Source organism: Chanodichthys erythropterus, chromosome 12 (assembly GCF_024489055.1).
Source record: "Chanodichthys erythropterus isolate Z2021 chromosome 12, ASM2448905v1, whole genome shotgun sequence".
Taxonomy (NCBI): domain Eukaryota; kingdom Metazoa; phylum Chordata; class Actinopteri; order Cypriniformes; family Xenocyprididae; genus Chanodichthys; species Chanodichthys erythropterus.
In genome coordinates, this window is record NC_090232.1 from 26,035,993 (window position 1) to 26,055,350 (window position 19,358).

General features: G+C 43.0%; 1 protein-coding gene across 1 annotated transcript; it reads left to right on the top strand.

Annotated features, from left to right (window-relative positions):
- Positions 1-331: 331 nt before the first annotated feature.
- LOC137032334 (mucin-7-like) lies at positions 332-1,150 on the top strand. The gene has a single exon (XM_067404086.1). The coding sequence runs from the start codon at positions 332-334 to the stop codon at positions 1,148-1,150; it is 819 nt and encodes a 272-aa protein (XP_067260187.1).
- The last annotated feature ends 18,208 nt before the right edge of the window (positions 1,151-19,358 follow it).

Consider the following 19,358-nt stretch of genomic DNA (forward strand, 5'->3'; position numbering starts at 1 on the left):
AGCTTCATGAAGCAGTGTTTCGAAATTGGCCATCACTACTGAAAGGTTCTGTGTACTCTCCAACTGTTTAAGCTGGAAATATGTCATTTTTAAGGCCATAAGATCACATATACCTAGATGAAAGAACAAACTTACTTTAGAACAATACATGGACTATGCTCTGTTGTTGGCTGGTTCCTCCATCACTGTCAGGGAAGTAGAGGAGGACGTTTCCCAGTGGCCACAGAGCTTGACACGTCAAGATCACCTCCATGTCCAGTAATAATGCTTGTCACTCCTGTGCTTTATGTACCTTCCCGTTGTAGTTCCTGCATCAGAGCCTGTTCACAACATGGCTGCCACTTCAGAGCCAGTTCACAACATGGCTGACACGTCAGAGCCTGTTCACAACATGGCTGCCATACCAGAGACCCCAATCAAGATGGTCACCATTCCAGAGTCTCATCCAGTCATGGCCGCCATTCCAGAGTCTCGTCCAGTCATAGCCACCATTCCAGAGCGTCGCCCAGTCATGCCCACTACGCCAGTGTCTTCGGACAAGATGGCTGCTCCACCTGCGTCTTCAGACAAGATGGCTGCTCCGCCTGTGTCTTCGGGCACAATGGATGCTACGCTTGTGTCTTTGGACATCATGGCTGCCACACATGAACCTCCAGCCATCATGGACACTACAGCAAAGTCTCCAGCCTTCACAGGTGCTTCACCAGAGTCTTCAGCTGTCATGGATGCCACATCGGTGTTCCTGGTCATCATGAGCGCTGCACATGAAGATGTTAAGTCTTTCTCTAAGCCCTTGAGACTGGCTTCAAGTCTGGAGGACACAGTCCTTGCAGTCGTCGTAGCCAGCATCCCTAGACCAGCGCCATCTAGCGCACCAGCCTCAGCACTCTCAAGCCTGCCAGTGCCTGCGCTGTCCATCCCAGAGGTCATTCCCTTGTCCTTGGTACTACCTGTTATGGCTATGGCCATTTTATGTGTTTGGGCACACTGCTCTCCAGCTAATGAGTCTGCTCCAAAGCCTACTCCAGCCCATGAGTCCACTCCAAAGCCCACTCCAGCCCATGAGTCCACTCCAAAGCCCACTCCAGCCCAAGAGTCCACTCCAGAGAGTCTGCCTCAACCCAAAAATCCGCTCGAGAATCCTCCTTAGTCCATGAATCCACTCCAGAGTTTGCTTCTGTCCCAGAGCCCAGCCTTGTGACCTATGAACTTCCTGTCTGTCCTGATACGACCATTGAGGTCATCCCTGAGTTGCCTGTTTGCCCTGATATGACCATGGAGGTCGCCCCTGTGCTCCCTATCTGCCCCGATGCAACCATGGAGGTGGTCCCTGGGGTTCCTGTCTGCCTCAACACAACCACAGAGATCGTACCAGAACTGCCTGTTTGCCTCAACACTACCAGAGAGGACATTCTGATCAGAGCCTTGGAGGGTATTCCTGAGCTCTCTGCCGGTCCTGTCTCTCTGCCTCCTCAGCCTGCTCCACGCTGGCCGCCTGCTCAGACTGCTCCGCCCTAGCTGCCTGCTCAGCCTGCTCTGCCTACTAGGCTTAGGTTTGCAGGCCCTCTTCCACTCCATGGATGTGACCCTCCACCCCGCCCCCTTGTTCACCTCCGCCCTGCCTCCCTGGACCAATTACGAGCACACAGAATCCGCTCCTTAGGAGGGGGGTTATGTCACGATCCCTGTCTATGTTCCCTGTGTCTCCATTTTTGTGTGTTTACCTCTTGTTTTCCTGCTGCTGTTCCCGTTGTTAGTTACCATAGACACTCATTGGACCATGCCCCCTTGTTAACTCATTACCATGATAAGCTGGTTAAGTCTTGTTCTCTCACCCTATATAAGCCTGTTTCACACATCCATTCCCTGCAAAGTCTTGTCTAGTGTTCTACTGCAATTCTGAGTGTTATTCCTGGTTTATGTCTCTTGGTTCTTGGATTATTGCCTGTCTTTATTTCCCCTGTCTGCTTGTTTGTACCTGACTTGTTGTTTGTTTGGACTGCCAGCCTATGTTTGAACTCGCCTGTTCTTTGGATTACATGTCTGGATTGTCGTTTGTAACACGTACAGGATTTACAGAATAAAAAAACGATGTACTAACTGTGAGCATGCTGATAACAGAAGCAACTATATTATTACATTAGCAATCACCAATATTACTCACTCATAACGCAACATGTTTTTGTTATAGACACATGCTTTATGTATTATCATACAGTACAAAAATATAATTTTATATTTTAGAAACTAAATTACCATTTAGATGGTATGGATGGTCCCTTTCCATACTTCCCGGGGGTCGGCTACGCCCCTGCCTTCATCTTCAGGAAGGAAACACAAAGTCCACAACCCTCAGGATGTGAGCTACGGACGGGGCCTACGCCAAAGAACCTTATCTTGTGATATTTTGCTTGCTGATTGGTAATAAATATCCCTGTTTCGTTATCTTGCCTCCCAAGTCTTTCTGGTTGAAATGTCATCCTCCGACTGATCACTGTCACAGTCGAGTACATTGCTCAACAACTTCAAGTGAGAAGTTTGTTTTCCTCATTCTCTTTGCCATTTTTTGCCTCTAAAACTCTCTACAAGCTGTCTTTGCACATGGACGCACCAGTCACTATCAAAACAATGTGCACAGACCTCTGTGCTGAAAGGCTGAATTGCTCCATTAAAGCTGCATATCAGTCTTTTCAGAATTTCATTGGCTATCAGATAAAACCATCATTTTCAAACTCTGATATTACTGGTCTTCAAGTTTAAAGATACACAGTGTAAGTTTTTTTCCAAAATTAACAAAATTTAAATAATGTGTCAATACATCTGTCATGATCCTGGTCTTTGTTCCCCTGGTCTTGTGTGCACTTATCTTATTTTCTGTTCTGTGCCATGTTTTGTAGTCCTTTGTAGTTCTTCTTGTTGATTAGTTCTGTGATTATTCCCAGGTGTGTCTTGTTTGCCTATTACCCCTTATGTATTTAAACCTAAGTGTTTCTTGTCTTCCTTGTCGAGTTTTGTCCTTCTTGGATGTAAGGTTTAGTGAGCTCATTCTGTTCCTGGTTCTCTGTGTTTGATTTGTTGTTGTTTATTCTGTTAATAAAATTCACTGTGTTTGGATCCAGCTGTCCTTCGTTTTTGAGTTCCACCTATGTTACAGAAAACCAAATCGATCAGCTTGTGGAGCAGAGGAAATTTTGTTCCTCCAACAGGGAACCAGCACCATAGAGGATTACACCATGTAGTTCTATGTCCTTGCCAGTTGTCAAAACCTGACTTAAAGGTAAAAATGATCTTTCATTAGAAAATAAATGGACTATGCTCTTCAGTTCAGTTAGGGGGCCAGTTCAGGCTGCAGAGCTTAGCCCACCATGGATTCCAGTGCTTCCAAGTTCGGTGGTCTCAGCGCACCCAACTCCGGTGGTCCCAAATCCGGAGGTCCTGGAGGTCCTACCACCATCAGCTGTGATTCCTAAAATGGTAGTTGACATCTTGTGTGTTTGGGCCACAGACACTTCTTCTGCTCCTCCTGATGTGGCGGTGACTGCACCAGCTTCCTTGAGGCAGCCATGATTGCACCGACATCTGCTATAGAGCCTCCTGAAGAAGCAGTGAGTGTTCCTGAACTTTCTGTCTGCCCTATTAAGGCCAAGGAGGCTATCTATGAACTCTCTGCCTGCTCTGACATGCCCAAGGAGGCCATCCCTGAACTCTCTGTTTATCCTGTTATAATCACGGAGGTCATCCCTAAACACTCTTTTTGGCCCTGATATGACCACAGAGGTCATCCCTGAACTCTCTGCCAGCCCTGATATGACCACAGAGGTCACCCTTGAACTCTTTTTCTGTGCTGATACAACCACAGAGGTCATCCTTGAACCCTGTGTCTGCCCTGTTACAAACAACATCTGCTAAGTCGAGAGCTCTGTCATGATCCTGGCCTGTGTTCCCCAGTCTTCTGTGGAGTTCCCTTTCGATACTTCAAACTACCTAACTACCTACTGCGTATGGGGAAAAGTCTCCCTTTTTCCCCGTCACTGAAGCCTTTTTCAATAACCCAGTGTAACTGCACTGTCATTGGTTCACTCATAGACAAGTTGTTGAACCAATGACTGCGCGGCATAGCTGCGCGGCCTATGGCGAGAAAGCGCGCAAATTTTCCCGCCGAAATGGGCGTGGTAAAGGGCTATATAAGCCCTGGATGCTCCGGTCTCACCCTCCAGTCTCTTTGGGCCAGCAGTGGATGGCTTTACCGAGCGCTTCACCGCGACACAGAAGTCGTCTCAGGCTATGAGACACTTCTTGCCCAAGCGCTCCAGCTCGGCTTCTGCTTCCAGCCGCCCCAGGATTGCGCCGGCTCAGCAGAACAAGCCAGCTCCGCCCGCCTCCCAGGCAGCGCCTCCAAAGGAGCACTGCCAGCGCCCATCCTTCCCGAGACGCCAGGGACCCCGGCCCGAGATTGTGCTGGACCCGGTGACCTCGAAGACATCCTGATTTATCAGAAAGGAAGAGGATGGTAGATTGTCTCGTTGCGACCGGACCACCCCAAAAGCTCCTACGTGCAGTTTCCCCTCCACCTCGTCTAATTCCGGGCATGGGAGACATGCCACAAGTGGTAACTGGGCCCACTCCTGTTGCGCCCACACAAACCGCCGTTTTCACTGCGAACACTATTTTACTTCATCAAAAAGAGAGCAAATTTCCTCTTCCACCTCTCTCGGTGTACGGCCCCCTCACCGGTGGCCTGTCATCCGACATTATATACAACCCCTTGTCACTCGGGCCGAGGCTTGGCGAGCCATCCCCGATGTGTCAGGCTGGATCCTGGGGATCGTAACTCAGGGCTACTCGCTCCAATTTGCACGACGGCCCCCTCGCTTCAGCGGGGTGCTGCAAACCTCGGTGAATCCGGACGACGCTCACGTCCTCCGAGCCGAAGGTATGACGTTGCTAAGAAAGGGAGCTTTTCCCTCGCTCTCCGCAGGGGAAATAGTTTCCCCTGCGGAGAGCGAGTCAGGCTTTTACAGCCGCCACTTTCTGGTCCCCAAGAATGATGGCGGTCTCAGACCCATCCTAGATCTCAGACTTTTGAATCGCTCCCTCATGAGACAGAAGTTCAAAATGCTGACGCTGAAGCAGATCCTCGCGCACATTTGCCCCGAGGACTGGTTCTGCTCGCTGGACCTGAAGGATGCGTATTTTCACATCCAGATAGCCCCCCATAACAGACGATTCTTGAGATTCGCATTCGAGGGGGTGGCGTACCAATATACGGTCCTGCCCTTCGGGCTGACTCTGGCTCCTCGCACTTTCACCAAATGCATGAACACGGCGCTTTCCCCTCTGAGACAAATGGGAATCCGGGTTGTAAATTATCTCGATGACTGGCTCATTTTAGCCCGTTCGCGAACCGAGCTGGAACTCCACAGATCCGTGCTCCTCAGCCATTTACAATGTCTGGGTCTCAGGGTCAACTTAGCCAAGAGCTTGCTGTGCCCCAGCCAAAAAATTTCGTTTCTGGGGGCAGTGTTCGTCTACACATCAACTGCCTCGAGATGCTAGCAATGATGAAAGCCCTTCAATCCTTTCAGGCCCACTTGACAGGACGCCATGTCTTAGTCCAATCAGACAGCATGACAGTGGTGTCGTACATAAACCACCAGGGCGGTCTTTCGTCCAGCCGCTTATGCGCTCTGGCAAAACGCCTTCTGGAATGGGCTCTGCCGAGACTTCAGTCGCTCAGAGCGACTCATATTCCTGGCAAGATCATTCTGGGTGCGAACATGTTGTCGCGGACCAACATCCCCTCAGACGAGTGGATGCTCCACCCCCAGACGGTTCTCATGATTTGGGAGCTCTTCGGGAGAGCAGAGGTAGACCTCTTCGCCTCAGAAGACAACTCTCACTGCCCAACATTTTTCTCGAAGGAAGTCGATGCTCTAGCCCACACATGGCCCAGCACACTCCTTTATGCTTTTCCCCCGATCGCACTGATCCCCCAGGTCATCAAGCGCATCAGGGAAGACCAACACAGAGTCCTTCTGGTGGCCCCGCTCTGGAGGAGCCAAGTTTGGTCCTCGGAGCTGTTCAAGCTCTCTATGAGAGCCCCTTGGCTGATTCCCCTGAGACGGAATCTCCTTTCTCAGGCAAACAGAACTATCTGGCACCCACAGCCAGAACTCTGGGCTCTACACCTCTGGTCCCTCGATGGGAGCCAGCTGACCTCCCCGGGGACGTTCTAAATACCATATCTCAAGCGAGAGCCCCGTCCACGAGACGCCTCTATGCCCAGAAATGGTCGGCTTTTGTTGATTGGTGCTCTTTGTGCAACATAGACCCTGTGGAGAGTGACGTATATTTCATACTGTCTTTCCTCCAAGAGCGTTTAGATATGGGGCGTACCCCTTCTACGCTTAAAGTGTATGTAGCAGCCATCGCAGTGTTTAATTCTCCTATTGCTGGCCAATCAGTGGGTCGAAACGGCCCTTCATTTTTTAAGGGGTTCTAGGCGAATAAATCCACCTCGTCCCCTCACTGTTCCCACTTGGGACCTTTCCCTGGTCCTCAAGGCCCTAAAGGGTAACCCCTTTGAGCTGCTGCGTTCAGCTGACTTCAGGCCCCTAACGCTGGAAAACCGCTCTGCTACTTGCTTTAGCATCGGTTAAGCATGTTGGCGATTTGCAGGCTCTCTCTGTGAGCCCTGCATGCCTCGAATTCGGGCCTAATGATTCTAAGGTCATTCTGAAACCCAGGCATGGCTACATTCCCAAGGTGCTCTCAACCCCGTTTAGAGCACAGGTCATCTCGCTTTCTGCTCTTCCTACCTCCCGAGAGCTGGAGTTACTCTGCCCTGTCAGGGCATTGAGGACCTACTGTATGTGGAGCGATCGCAGCCTTGCAGGCAGTCGGATCAGCTCTTTGTTTGTTTTGGTGGCCGCACCAAGGGGTCTCGCCATATAACCATTAACCTATGTTACTCCTCTCTGGTCGTTGAATGCCCCATAGGAGTCAGAGCCCATTCCACTAGAAGAATGGCTTCCTCATGGGCTTGGTCCAATGGAGTTTCCATTACAGACATCTGTGAGGCGGCCGGCTGGTCTTCGCCATCCACTTTTGTCAGGTTTTATCATCTTGATGTCCCGACCTTGCAAGCTCGGGTTCTTTCAGTGTGATTAGGTGGCCTCTTACGAGTTCCGCCTCACGCTATTATAGGAATTAATTCTGTTGTAGTGTAACAAGGGATACGGTGGCTTTGCCTTCTTACTTGTTTTCCTGGTCCCCTTCCAGTGTCCAGAACAAGTTATGTCGTTCCCTGCCATGGCACGGCACGGTTGAATTCGTTCCCCATACGCAGTACGAGTTAAGTATCGAAAGGGAACGTACTCGGTTACTAACGTAACCTCGGTTCCCTGAGATATGGAATGACTACTGCGTTACTTGCCATGCCACGAGGTTGTGACTCAGAGTCGTCGCTTCAGTCGATTGACCTGAAATCCTATGGTGAAACACCTGCTTATATAGCCCTTTACCACGCCCATTTCGACGGGAAAGTTTGCACGCTTTCTCGCCATAGGCCGTGCAGCTATGCCGCGCCATCATTGGTTCAACAACTTGTCTATGAGTGGACCAATGACGGTGCAGTTACACTGCGTTATTGAAAAAGGCTTCAGTGACGGGGAAAAAGGGAGACTTTTCCCCATATGCAGTACTCGTTCCGTATCTCAGGGAACCGAGGTTACGTTAGTAACCGAGTACATTGTTTTTTAGTTCTTCGTAGTTCTTGTTGATTTAGTTCTGTGATTTGTTCCCAGATGTCTTGTTTGCCTATTACCCCTTGTGTATTTAAACCCCAGTGTTTCTTGTGTTCCTTGTTGAGTCTTGTCCTTCTTGGATGTAATGATTGGTGAACTCATTATGTTTCTTGTTCTCTGTTCTGTTTCAATTGTTTGTTTATTCTTTTAAAAAAAATCACTGTGTTTAGATTCAGCTCTCCTTCATTTCGCGTTTTTCCCCGTTTTACAACAGCAATCCTTCTTCCAAAACATGTTTTTGTTTTACCTGATTCACTATGGTCAGGTATTATAAGTGTTTATTTTACTTGTCAGGATGATTTTCATGGGAAATGTCTGTTATATAGGGACTACAAAACATATTTAGAAAATTATTTTGAAATCCAAAGTACTGAAATCTTTTTTCAAACTTTCATTTTTACAACACTACAAGTGTGTTCCATTGTGTAATGAAAAGTTCTAAACACTTGTGGTGATCACGACCGCTTGAACATTTGGGCTAAATACAGGAAATACTTCATGTACATAGACAAGTGTTCAAGTGCAAGGAGACAAAGAGAGAAATGACTGTAAAAATTGATTTAACAGTTTTGTTACTGTAGTGTGGCGTGCCACAATGTGACCAAGACAGGACACCACAAACTAGGATCAAAACTGTTTTGTGAACAGATTCCATTTGCAAACAACCAGATTCCTGACTGTGAACATGGGAAATCACGCAAAATCTCTCACAGTCAAACGTGACTTTAGAGTAAACATGGCGAACCATGGGCAAGAAATGGTGATAATACAGAGTGAGTCACTGTATTATTTGAATGAGTCTCTCTGTACATCATCTCTTCCCTCCTGCCTTTTACCATCCCTTCGCCACATTCTGCCTCCATCCCTTCACTTCTGCCTCCCTGCATCGTTTTTCCATATCCTCATCCCCCTCCAGAACCCCATCCATCCCTCCCTATGTGTCATTTTTTTCTTATAGAGCGAGGTTGCGCCTTGTAGGGGGTTAATGTCACAGTCACATTCAGTTTGTTTTGGATTTCATGGACTTTTTAGTTTGTTTTCATTCATCACACATGTTCCTTTGTTCTTGTTTCCTGACACTCATCAGTTACCAAGGACACTAACACACACCATCAATGCTGTTTGTCCTTTTAGTTAATCATCTCTGTGTATTTAAGTTCCTGCATGTGTTTTGTACATTGTCCGGTATTGCTTGTGTCTTGTGTCACATGCTGTTTCGCATGTTGGCTTCTGTTTGGATTACTCTAATAATCCTTGTGAGTTTTACTATCATCATCTTCTTCTTCTTAGGGACCTTAGCATTTCACTATAGAACCATCGAGATAATCAGGACTTTACCTAGGATTGTCATGAAGGGAGAATTGGGCCTTTGTGCCTTTAGTCACAATGAGAGAGAATGGTTGACATACAGCTAGTGATGGCAGAAATTAAGCTTTTAAAAAATTTGAATCAATTGAACCAATTAACAATACCGCGTACATAGCCCTTTTGTTTTGTTAAATGGTAAGGCATGTTCTGTTAAATAATGACGTATTAGGTTGGTATAAAATTGGTTAGCCCTAGTGTGAAGCCCGAAGAGCGGAAAGACAAGTGATCTGTACGAGTCCACCGAGCAAGGACACCAACAAGGGACTCGAGTATTTCTCTTTTCATCCTCTTTTCTACAGCCTGTTCACATTCTGTTTGTTTTTATGATCTATCATCACTATGTGCTTCAAAATCCCTACTATTACTAACACTCATAAATCGAGTGTCACACGTTGGAGGCAGCACAATCCTAACAACCTGCCTGCACATTCTCCCTAGGTCCTCTAGTACATTGCTTTTTGCCAGTGTGCTGTAAGCAAAGCATACTTCATTAAATCTATTACTAGTCATTCAGGTCTCAACCTCATGGCCCTGACTGAGTCCTGGGACACTGCCACACCTACAGCCCTCTCCAATAATTTCACTTTTACACACACCCCTGGCTTGACTGGGAGGGGTGGGGGTACTGGTCTGCTCATCTCCAGCTCACCCTGCATAAATTTGGTCAGCCGGAATAGGGAACACTTCCTATAACACTAGATGTACTTGTTACATCAGAAGAAGAATGACATTTATGCTAATATTAGTCTCACTGTTTATCCTGAGATTTACCGTAGTCAACCGGATCCGGATCCGGATCCGAGTCAGCTAGATCATCCACTGTGAAGGCCTCATCGACACGACAGCCAGCGGAACAGTTCCTAAACAAACCATCCATACCAGCATGATGAATACAATCTGGATGGAACTGGAATAAATAATTTGAATGTTGCAATCCCATCGGACTTATGACAGCTACCTGAATTGTAACAAAGCACTGTTCACCAGAGGAGAACTGGCCCCTTGACCAAGCCTGGTTTCTCCCAAGGTTTTTTTCTTTTTTTCTCCATTTTAACACCTGTTTGCCACCTGATGTCACCTGTTGGAGTTTGGGTTCCTTGCCGCTGTCACCTTTTGGCTTGCTTAGTTGGGGACACTTGACATTTGACTTGACATTTGATATTCAACAGTGCTTTGATCTGCCTGCATTGACACTATTTTCTATAAGAGCTGCTGTGCAGACAAAATTATATTCCAGTTATCACTGTAAAGCTGCTTTGACACAATCTGCATTGTACAAAGCGCTATATAAATAAAGGTGACTCAGGGGCAGATCTAGAAAATTATTTATAGGGGGGCAAAGGGGCAACACCAAAGCAAGCGCCCATGCATAGTTTTTGGAGATTTATGGCCTGACATACACAATTGTGTTCACAAACATTGCATTACCAAAATAAATAACAAGATTTCAATATCCATCATGGCACCAAGTCAAGACACTATATGAAAAACATCAACAGATTTAAAATGAGTCTGAGCTTGTATCACTAAAGGAGATGAGAAGTTTTATTAATATTACACAGGTTACTTCGATGGCATAAATCACATGTTTTAGTGCAAGTTAAAGAACAACCAAAACTTGTTTTTGCAAACAATTTTTGAGTTTCTGTTAGTAACAGAGGTGGGAATGTCTGTGTGTGTTCACCTGGAACAGCCTATCAACTACATACTCTAGCAACACCCCAGCAATTGCAGCAAGAGCCTAGCAACCACCCAGAATCTCCTAGCAACCACCTAGCAACACTTTAGCAATCACCCAGAACATCTATATTCTGGCCTTACTGACCAAACTATTTGGCCCAGTTACACAGACAGGGCTTAGGCTAAACCAGGATTAGACAGTAGTTCAATTAGGATATTTAAGTAGTTTTTATAAACATATCCTAGAAAAAGACATTGCTGGTGTGTATCTTAATACAAAACAGTGGCAGTGACATATTTTAAGATATGTCAGTGCAAGTTTCTTTCAGTTAAAACAGCTTAAACATGCATTTTAGTCCAGGACTAGCTTAAGCCTTGTCTGTGAAACCGGGGGTTTATGTTTTATAAACAAGACTTTAAGTTGGCTTTATGACAAGCCAGCATAAATTTGTCTTTTAAACTTTTAATCTAGTTGAAATGAAACAATTCAACATTTTCTCACTATAAACTATAAACACAATCTCAAAACTATGCACCTACTTGTACAAACCTCAAACTTCCAGGTCAAAATAAAATGTTTTAGTCAAAAACTTATTCTTGTCTGACAAAATCAAACTTTGGCCTCAGATGACACACAAAACTTAAAATACACAGACTACTGCACTGCCCAGTGAACTGCCTAGTGAGATAAATTCATGTAACACTGTAACAAAAATACCGCTTACTGGGATTCAGGAATTATTTTGCATTACACTACACAAAAATAAATTTACAGATACAGTAAAATACAGCAATGATTTTTTTTATTTCTTTTTTTTTTCATTTTACTGTTGTAAATTGATCTGGCAGTAGATATGTATGAACTTGGTATGCACCACAATACAGTATACTGTCAATTACAGTAAAACTAAATTCAGCATCCTCTGCACATTTGGCCAAATTGTATTACAGTATATAAGGTACTAGCAGTGTATTGGTCTTCTGACACAAGACAGTCACTTCTCAGTTCTGCAAAATACAGTATAACAACTGGCTACAGAGAAAGTTGACAATCACAAGTTTGAGGGTGTACAGCATGCTACAGTTTACTGTACATAGTGAAATTTCCCTCATCTAAAGTACTGGTAGGCTAATGTGTAAGTTTAAAACCCCCTGTAAATTATTCATTCAGCTCTCTCTCAGATTTTAACTGGTGTGTGTCATCAGTTTTGCTACCTAATGTAGTCATTGTTAAACGTTTTGAGAAACGTGTCTTTGTTTTTTCCGATTCACAAACGAAAAGTGAACTTGGCTACGCTGTGCTTTTGACTTTTACCGTTCCATAAGAGTAATGTGTTAATGAAGCTGACTACATTGGGCGCGCTGCGTGCGCGTGCAACCGTCATTCAGCTTATTGAAAGACGTGTTTTCTTGCCATTATTTTGCAATACGCTGTCTTTTTTATGTCATCATATTGAAGTGCCGCTGCTGAAAAGCAGTAGTACTTGAAACACTGCTAACATTTATATTTTATTCTCTGATAATTTTGGGGTGGCAGATGGGGTGGCAAAGCTTTTTCTTAGGGTGGCAGTTGCCACCCCGTGCCACCCCGGTAGATCCGCCCCTGAGGTGACTTGACTTGACTTGATCTCCAATGGAAATGTAATCCTTTACCACCTCTGTGTGGCAATAGCTTCTTTGAATCACATGCAGTTACTATCACCCACCCTATTAAAATCCATTTTGTAGTTGTTTATCATTCCCAAGATCTGCTAGGTAACTTGGAGGAGTTGAATGTGTTGAATGTGTATGTTTGACTTTCATCCTTCCTTGAGGATGGTACTGCTCTGGTAGTACTTGGAGACTTCAGCATCCACTTAGAAAAACCTCAGGCTGCTGACTATCACACTCTGCTTGACTTGTTTGACTTCAAGCCATTATCTACTATGGCTACTCACAAATAAGGTAACCAATTGGACCTTATGTACACACGCTGTACCACAGGCGGTAGATCCTTTTCTTATTTAGCACCTAAACTTTGGAACAGTCTTCCTAGCATTGTTCGGGAAGCAGACACATGTCTTTAATCTGGCATACACATAACACATAACACATTATCAATTTATATTTGCACATCCGGTAGAGGATTGTTAGGCTGCGTCATTTAGGTCAGCCAGAACCAGGAACACTTCCTGTAATACCCAATGTACCCATTACATCATAAGAAGAATGGCATCTATGCTAATATTAGTCTCTCTGTTTATCCCAAGGTTTACCATAGTCAGCCAGATCCGGGCCAGATCCAGATCAGTAGGAGGACCTGCGCCTAACCACGAGCACAACACATCCCTGAAATGTCTGCTAGATTGTGTCAACTAGACCATCCCATGTGAAGGCCTCATCGATATAACAGCCAGTTGCACAGATCACCAACAAAATGTTTCCATACCGGCGAATATGAATGCTATCTTCAACCAAATGGAACTGGTTTAATATTCTGACTGTTCCGATCCCAATCTGACTTATGAACTGTAATGCTGCCTGAATTATAATAAGCCTGCACAGAGTCCTGACCTCAACCCAATAGAAAACCTTTGGGATGAATTAGAGTGGAGACTGCGAGCCAGGCGTTCTCGTCCAACATCAGTGCCTGACCTCACAAATGCGCCTGATTAAAACTTTACTGTAGCCGAATACATGACTAAGTAGTCGCATTTTGTGTAAAGGTATCGTTTAATTTATAGCATGAACAGCTGTTTGTCTATGAACAAAGAAGTTTGTTGGTGTTTGTTGCACTAGAACTTAGCTAACTGGCTAGCAAAAATGAGTTGCTTCTTGTATATGTCCTTGATGCATTAAAAATAGCAACAGAACTATAACATTACGTTTAAAAGACATGTACAAACAATAAAACATACTTACAGTTTGAAGCCAATAAACAGCAGTAAACAGCAATAAACTTCTGCTTTTAAAGTGGGAACTGCTTCATCTTTAAGTAATAGCTTTTGTGCAAATCCAGTATTGAACTTGTGTAGATTCTGGAAGTTGTCTTCAGTGCCGCATCCAGTGTAGAAAATATCACAGATTATAATGGTTTCTATTATCTTTTAAAGCGTCGCGCAGCTCGTGTTCGGTGTAAACAACTCTTCCACTTCCATTTGCGCACCACATGGCCTCGCCCACTTTGTTGCGTGTTCCTGGGGGCAGTGTTTATGTTAATAGCAAAGGTTTATGATGTTACCAACCTGGGAAGAAGCTTGTTGTAGTCCAAACCGGCCGTTTTTGTAGGCAATAAACTGCCATAACTTTAAAAGACAATATCTCCGTTTGCATTAAACGTTCAGCGCAGTAACTTTGCAGATACTGTTTATGCTCAAGCAGCAACATTACACACTAACTAAAGTTAAAAAAGTGAAATTGCATGTAACCACCCCTTTAAAGTTCATGTGCACTTAAAGGCAGGCATTCCATATATTGTTGCAGAGATTTAGGAATTCGAGGAAAAAAGTATTTTGTTTCTAGCCCCTATAGTTCAAAAGTTATTTGCATAAACATGAATGCAAATTTTGGCAGTTGGTGGCAGTAGAGGGATTGAGTTAGAGACACCAACATTGCTATGGTAACAGGTTAGACTGTCCTCTATCTGTGTGCCAAATTTCATAACTTTCCCACAAGCAGTTCTGCTGCCATAGACTTCAAGAGTGGAAGAAGAAGAAGAAGAAGACGAATAGGAACAATAACAATTGCAATAGTTGCAATAGCACCTTCTGCTTGGCCCCTAATAACACTGATTCAAATGTGTGAAGCTCAGGCTTCCGGTATCATCTGGTTCCAGTTATTTTTGCTGTACAAAAACCGTTATGCTGCTTGATATTGCAAACTGGTATCTCTTATCATATTATTTTAAGTGAATTCAATTATAATAATCATAAACACACTAGTTTTATAATGCAAATAGTTTTACCATCTACTGCAATATATTCTACTAGTTATTGTATCTACATAGCGGCTAATAAAGCATTTTAGACAAATGAAACTATATTGTTTAAAAGTTTGTTGGCATAACTTCCAGAAATTCATAATACATAAACATGTATTTTGCCATAAATTATTGTATCAAGTATGGAATTCAAGAGTAGCACAAAATTAAACATCGTAACTGGTGGTATTGTGCAAAGTAAATTGATATAAAGGTAAGCTACTATTTTATTTTGATGGAAATGTTGATGACTGAAATATTTATTTAAATGGTCACAAATACCTAAATTAATTTGAATGACTGAAGCACAAAATATGCCAGAGTGTAATATGTCAAGTGGAACAGGATTTTTATATAAATATATGATAGAATCAGAATGATGGGTGACTGCTTATTTGACTATTGTGAATTGAATGTGTCAGTGCAATTTGGTTCTTGATATAAGCTTTTATATCAAGAGAAGAGATGTTTTGTGAATTATCATTGCCATAAACTCACACACCCAGGAAATTCAATGTGATATGATATTGTTTATGTCCCTGTGGAATGTCTAAGAGGGATACTGGCATGGTACCAAATGTCAACTTTGTAATGCTTTAAAATGGGTTCTTTGAACAGGATGTAAACACAGGCTAAGCTCTTTAGTAGCACCTGTGTAATCTACTGTGGCAGCAGAAGAGTGAGAAGACTGCATTGAGTTTAGTTTTATTGAAGGAAAGTTTCTTGACCTTACAGTATCATCAGCACCACAAACAAAATATCAGCAGCACATTAGACCAGTTCAATGTAAGTGTTGATACACTTTTCATGATGCATGCATGAGGTCACAGATTTTACACAGACTTGTCAAATTGAACCAAGTTCCAAGTTTTTGTTTGTTTGTTTGTTTGTTTGTTTGGGGTTTTTATACAAGCTTATTTCATCCGCCTGTGCAAATAAAATAAAATAAAATAAAAAAAATATATATATTTTGTTCCCCACAAATATTATGCAGGAGGTGTTTCTTGCATTCGCAATTTTCATAAGAGCAAAATGTTCTTTTTGAGAGGATGAAATTCTAATCAGCTGGGCAATGTGCAATCACTTACACAAGAAATCCAAGTGATCATACCGTTGTGATTGTCTGAACATGCACACGAATGTGTCATTGTGATTAAATTTTAACGAGGGACTTGTGTCTAGAGGCACTAGACAATATCATCATGCACAACAGTGTCTTACACACCCACTCAAACCTCTGCAAAAGAAGTAAAAGCTAATCACTTACAAAAATGTAGTCACTCCCAGTCACTATTCATGGTGTGAATAATACAATTTGAAAAATGGCCTTCATTACTAAATTAGACAGTTCTGCACTGGTACATTGCATCTCATTGACTGCTGTAGGGAAGGATGGGTTACAGGGGGGTTGCTGTAGCAGACTTAACTGCCACCGAAAATGGAGCTGCTTGTTCAATCTGAATTTTCAGCTAAGGTATGGCAAATACAGATACCGCAGGGAAATATCTAGATGTGGAGATATTAGTAAGTGATAGGCCCCATGATTAAAAAAAGTTACTTACTGAGTTACTTACATTTAACCAAATACTAATCTCAAACTCATATGAAGAGTTTTATTTAGTATTGCTGTTGGAATGTGAAAATACTGCTTCGGATTCAGGAAAGGAACAATCAGTTTCTAACACTCCACTGAAGATCAGGGCTTCCAAAATCAGTACATGAAGGTCTCTTGGGGAACAATTTATATGGACTGTAAATGCGGGTCGACAACAAGGTAAAAGTTAACTAAGAGATGTATTGGTGGCCATTAATAGCCGCAGATATCATACATACCAATGATTCTGAATGGAACACAACCATGGTAAATCATTAGATGCACCACATCAAACAGAAACTGGAGAGGAGCTTAATCAATGCAAAATGTCTTTGTGTCTTATGTGCATGCCTGTAAAATGTGAAATATGTATAAATGCAAAGCAGTGTATTAATTTTGAAGTTATATGATCTGGCTCTGCTTAATCTCAAAAACACAGTATGTCCCCAGAGCAAGATAGAAGAATATCAGCTCATTTTTCCAACTGAAATGCATTAAAGGTATGAAGAGATGACGCAGATGAGACCTCAACAGATTCCCATCTAACCCCAGGATAGCGACAGATTTTAGAATTCACTACCAAGAGCAGTGAAGTGAACTCCTTATTAAAACTCTTCAATCATCCGAGATCATTAAGGAAGGGGTTTCTTTCAGCACAATCTCTAGGTCCATAATCATGTCAAATATTTTTATATTACAATTAACAGAGTAGCATGGCGAATAAAATTATTTATAGACATTGATAAGCTGCGAGTTAAATTATTTGACTCAGACTGAGAACTAAATTTGCTCTGCTCTAATATATCTCCACAGGTCACTCCTTGACAGTCAGTCCACCAGCCCCCAACAGGATGATGCACTGTTACCTCCATAATGAAGTGATGCATTCACTCCACTGCACTTCTGTTAATTGGAAGAGCATTCTAAGACTGGCCACACCCTTGAAGATTTTAAGCCTGATTTTGAGCCCGATTTGCATCCCCAATCGATTGGTGGGTGGGTGGTTGGGGGGCCAAATTCCTGTATTGTGTGGTGTCATTACGATTATTTAACTGCTCCCGATTGAGACGGATCGTCCCCAATCTCAAATTGCAAATATCAAACATGTTGATCTTGATCAGGCAGCCTCTGATGTGATACCCACGATAGCCAATGAGAGTGAGCAAACGTCAACTGCCCGATGTTGCGTGCTTCTTTAGCTGAAACTTGGAAGCCACAAATATGCCTCGAAAGTAGAGTATTAAGAGAGAAGACTACCCATATACGTTTTTCTTCTATTTTGTTTTTCACAGAAAAGCAGGACGCATGTCTGGAGAGCCTGCTGACAACGTCCATTGTCCTCCATTTGTTTTTCTTCTCAAGTCACATTTGATCTTGCGAGCCTCTGTAAGATCTTGTTTCACTGTTCAGAGAATTATAATGCAAAAAATCAGTTGAAACTGCCATTATGTATGTGGTCTCCCACAGTTTTAAAATCAGTTAAGATTTTGAAATCGTCTAGTATGTCCCAGGCTTAAAGGTCCATTATGTAAGATTTTCTGTCTGCTAGAGGTCGCTAGAAGCCTATTCAAAACAAAGGCGTAGCTTGATGATGCCAAGTTTGAGCGCGGAATCTTAGGACATGTGGTCTTCACTTCACTGCTGGTGGAAAAGAATTGGAATAGGACTTGGGAAGAAATCATGTTCATGGATGCGATTATTAACGTTACTGTAGCATGAAGCAGAGCAGGACCAAGTGTTGTGGGAGCGGAAAGAGGCAGCTGGAGCGACTGCGCAACACACGCCACGAGCAGCGGAACTTTTATTATGCCACAGTCGCCATGAGTATGAGGTAACACAGCTCTGTTTATCATATTAGATACATTTGAGTGTGTTGAAAATGTTATAACGTTACGTGTGCGTTTGCTCGGTGGCTGTTATGAGACACTTGTTGCACACTGCAGTAAGCTAGATCGATTTTAGAATATCATATTAAATGCTGGATGGCTTGTGTTGATAAATGGCATGCAATTAATTTTAAAATGTACTGTATAATGGAGAAAATGCTGTATTACAGTTACTAAAAATAAAGCTGCATCTGATTATGCTATGTTAGTTACTTCACAAAATAGTGTCTTTCTCTGAGGCATGCTAAAGCATGGTAATCACAAAAAATCAAGAAAATTCGATTTAAACAATAAGACTAAACGTGTTGAGCTATATAACAATAATTAGTTTTCTGTCTATAAATATATCAAAACAGTTGTTCCCTTGTCTATTAAAACATGTAAATATTAAAGCATCTTTATTGTTTCCATGGTTTCTACAAAATAAAACCAGAAACCGAGGTTAACAGGGGTATGACACAATTGACAGGCGACTTGGTTAAAATCCCGGAGCCTTGGTTAAAATTGCAATTTTCTCACGATTTACAAATGGTTGCAAACATTTGGGATATTGTAGGTATTCGAGTGAACAAAATATATAACACTGGCCTAGTGTTTATTTATTTATTTATTTTTTTTACATTTCACAGCAAAATTCTGACATATTGCACCTTTAAGAGTTTTCAAAAGAGTTTTTTAATTTCAAAATCTTCCTTATGATCACCTCATTTTTTCATTCCATCAACTCTTTATAGATTATGTCCTTCCTTCACAATAAGTTTGGTTTTACTACAGTATTCTACAGTGTGTTTAGGACATTTTTTTATTATTATTTATGATGAGTGGTCTATAGCACATTAGTATATCCTATTTGTAACTAATTGCAAGCCAGATGATGGTAGCTCCCCACTCGTCAACCCTGGTAAGGCTAATCAAGCTGAATCACTGGACAGTGCCAGGTGACGGCGATGAAGCAATCATCCGGAGAGAGACACCAGCAGGGAAGATGAGGTGAGATCTGCATTGACTCTCACTGGATGCAATAGTAACATGTGTTCTTACCTTTTCATATAGAGAGTGACTGGCTC

What these genes read in the sequence shown, in the direction of transcription:
- LOC137032334 (XM_067404086.1), top strand. Translation starts at nt 332, where the DNA reads ATGGCTGCCACTTCAGAGCCAGTTCACAACATGGCTGACACGTCAGAG.